Source organism: Pteropus vampyrus, unplaced genomic scaffold (genome assembly GCF_000151845.1).
Source record: "Pteropus vampyrus isolate Shadow unplaced genomic scaffold, Pvam_2.0 Scaffold71, whole genome shotgun sequence".
Lineage (NCBI taxonomy): Eukaryota > Metazoa > Chordata > Mammalia > Chiroptera > Pteropodidae > Pteropus > Pteropus vampyrus.
Window position 1 is genome coordinate 3,325,465 of NW_011888852.1, and position 3,337 is coordinate 3,328,801.

The 3,337-nt window shown below is 28.9% G+C and overlaps 1 protein-coding gene across 1 annotated transcript in view; it reads left to right on the top strand.

Annotated features, from left to right (window-relative positions):
* The window catches only part of NBEA (neurobeachin), a 600,762-nt gene that overhangs the window by 72,819 nt on the left and 524,606 nt on the right, over positions 1-3,337 (top strand). Inside the window, exons 11-12 of the mRNA XM_023531608.1 lie at positions 664-816; positions 1,976-2,144. Of these exons, the coding sequence (XP_023387376.1) occupies positions 664-816; positions 1,976-2,144 (322 nt within the window). The remainder of the gene's footprint in view (positions 1-663; positions 817-1,975; positions 2,145-3,337) is intronic.

The window sequence follows — 3,337 nt, forward strand, 5'->3', positions numbered from 1 at the left end:
GTCTTTAAAACAAAGATCACTGAGGAGTAATAGGAGGGTCATGAAAGCCAAAGGAGGAAGATAGTTTTAGGAAAATAAAATCAGCTTTTTCAAATACTATGGATACATCAGAAAGGGTTTTTGCTAAGCAAGAGTCTCTGCAATTGTAAACGTGCAACTCATTTGTAACTTTTTGAAGAAAGGATTTAGTAGAATAGTAGGGTCAATTTATTTTTCCTTTGTTTTTGAGCTAGTGAAAACACTTTACTTACTCAATGTCTTTTTCTTTTTCTTTTTTTCTTTCTTGGCCTGTGTGTGTATACATGTGGTATTTTCCTCCATTTTAATTTTATTTGTCTAAGATCTCTTGTTCTTCAATTTCTATAAAATTGGAGTAAAATAATTCTTATTCATAATTTAGTTTATTTCTTTAGTTTAAGAGTGACATTATTTAACCTGAGGCATTTATCTGCACTTGACCTGGAAAGGGCTTCAGATAACAAACTCAGAGAATTATCTTAAAATAAGTTCCTAAATATAATTAATTTTCAGTACAAAGGAAATCTGCTTTTTCATTTTATATTTAAAATATTTAGGGTTGCAAATTAAAAATTCATATGAACTTACTTAAAGTCTTTGGCATTTTGCATAGTTTTAGCTTGAATTTCTGTTTTCCTTCTTTAGTCCTCAAGAGTTCATATAACTAGAGCCGTCCTGGAGCAATTTTTATCGTTTGCAAAATACCTTGATGGTTTATCTCATGGAGCGCCTTTGCTGAAGCAGCTTTGTGATCACATTTTATTCAACCCAGCCATCTGGATACATACACCTGCAAAGGTATAAAACTTTATTCTTATTTATTTTATTTTGGTGTAATGTAAATAATAGTTAATTGGAACTAAACTATTCAGTAGAAAACATTTGGAATTTTCAGCTTATTTTATAATCAATTTGAGGCAGTCATATTGGGCAGTATCAGAAATCAAAATATTAAATATGCAAGTATTAAAACGAATGAAACTATAGTTAAAAATTAAGCTTGATATAATAACACTATTCTGCAGTCATTAGATGTGATTCATACTTTTCCAAGAAAGAGAATTTGGTACACTGATTATTAAAAGACTAAGAAAAGAGAAAATTACAGGTAACTGTACGATGATAATTGTGATCATTATGACTGGAAAATTGTTTGTGTTGTGAATATAGAATTTGCATCATGACATGTAAATACTATTTGTTTTAAAATAACTATATACAGAACACTTTTTTTCTAGATAACTGCATAAAATTTTTAGTATTTTGCATACCTGAACTTAGCCCTGTTGTATTCTAGTGGAAATCAGAATGAAGGACATTTTTCATGAATTCGAGCTTTCTTTTATAATTTTCAGACCTCCCACATAATTTTGTTTAAATGATGTTTAAGTTCTGACTTTTATTGCAGTTTATCCTGTTAATTGTATTGGTAAACTCACACCTGAAGTCTGTTGACTCTCTCAACAAGGAGTTTGACTTGTCATTTTTCTACTTACATGGTTAGATTCTGATACAGTGGCAATGGTTAAGAAATTTTGAAGTTACGTGAACTTTCAGGGTATATGACAATGATATGTATTTTTACAAATATAATGTAGCTGACTGTTAGTTTTGTTCCTCTGAGCTGCTGAAATGTACTTTGATTAAAAGCTTTAGTATAGTTGATTTTTTAAAAATTTAATCATCCTATCGTATACTTTGAATGGAATTATTGAATCATTTAAAATTATTTCATTGTTAATAGCTGTTAGATTATCTTTATTAAAATAAATGTTATTGGAATGTGTTGGTTGCAGATTGTTTTCTTTTTAAAATATAAATAATAATAAATAGTTACTTTAAACCTTGTAATAAAGGGTTCTTTCTTGGCCTTTACTAATTTGCATTTAAATTAAAATAAACAAACACTTGAGATATTTTAAATTTACTTTAATACTCTGTTAATATTCTGTATTAGGTTCAGCTTTCTCTATACACTTATTTGTCTGCCGAGTTTATTGGAACTGCTACCATTTACACCACCATACGCAGAGTAGGAACAGTATTACAGCTGATGCACACGTTAAAATATTACTACTGGGTCATTAATCCTGCTGATAGTAGTGGCATTACACCTAAAGGATTAGGTAAGTGTGACTCCACCGGTACGTTACACTGTACTGTAATTGTTCTCCATGCTGAGTACTGTTACTGTGAACAGACGTGCATAGTTATGAAAATATCGCTTATGTAGTAAACAGGTATATTGAAAATTTTTGTGGTAAAGTAGAAGCTTATAGTTTTGCAGTATTAAATTAGTTTTAGAGTAAAGGCAGGTGAAAATAAATAATATTCTGTCTTGTAGCCTATATGCTTATTGTGATTCAGGAAGATATATTCATAAAATTGAAAACAGATGAATGATATTGGTCATGGCCAGTGAGTTCTGATACAGTTGTTTCAATGTCTCTCTTTGTATTTTTTTCCCAACTTCACCCTTTCTTCCAAGGATAGTGGAAACTAATTTTTCACTGCGTTGTGTTGTTTAAAATATATTGCCAACTTTTCTAATACATAAAAATACATACTCATCATGGAAAATATAATAATATAGAAGAAAAAATTATTCATAACCCAAACCTTAAGAATAACTGTTAAAATAACTGCTCTTCCACTCTTTCTCATTGCCTAAATATTTGAAATATTTAAATTCTTACAGAATTGAGATTTTCTTGATGTTTTTGTGTGTTTTTCTTGGCTTTATGTAGTAATCTAAGAGGACATACCATTTATATTTCTAAAATTTTGATTGTGTAATAATCAAATGTATTAGTAATGCAGTGATCAGTTCCATTTTATATACTTATTTGCCTCCATCTTTGATATGTTTAGAATTACTGAGAGTCTTATGATAAATACTGACAGTTTTTTTTTCAGAAGTATTGTACCAGTTTACAATTTCACCAATAGCATGTTAGAGCGTTTTTCTCAGCATATTCACAATAGCATTGCAAATTATCATTTTATAAAAATCATTTTAATAGAAAAAGGCATTTTATTACTTTACTATTTATTTATTAGCCTTCTTTTATGTCTTTTATTGATGAGACTTAAAAACTTGGATTATTTTCACTCAGGTCTATTATTCTTTCATTTACTGCTTTTTCTATTGCTTTTAAACCCAGTAATGCCTAAAATTTACTGAGTGCTTACCATGAGTTGGACTCTATGCTAACTAAGCATTCTATACATTAATTTTGTTTAATCATTTATATGTAATGTAATTATTTATACATAGACATGTTTACAGATAAGGTTATATCTGTACATGACTATTTTG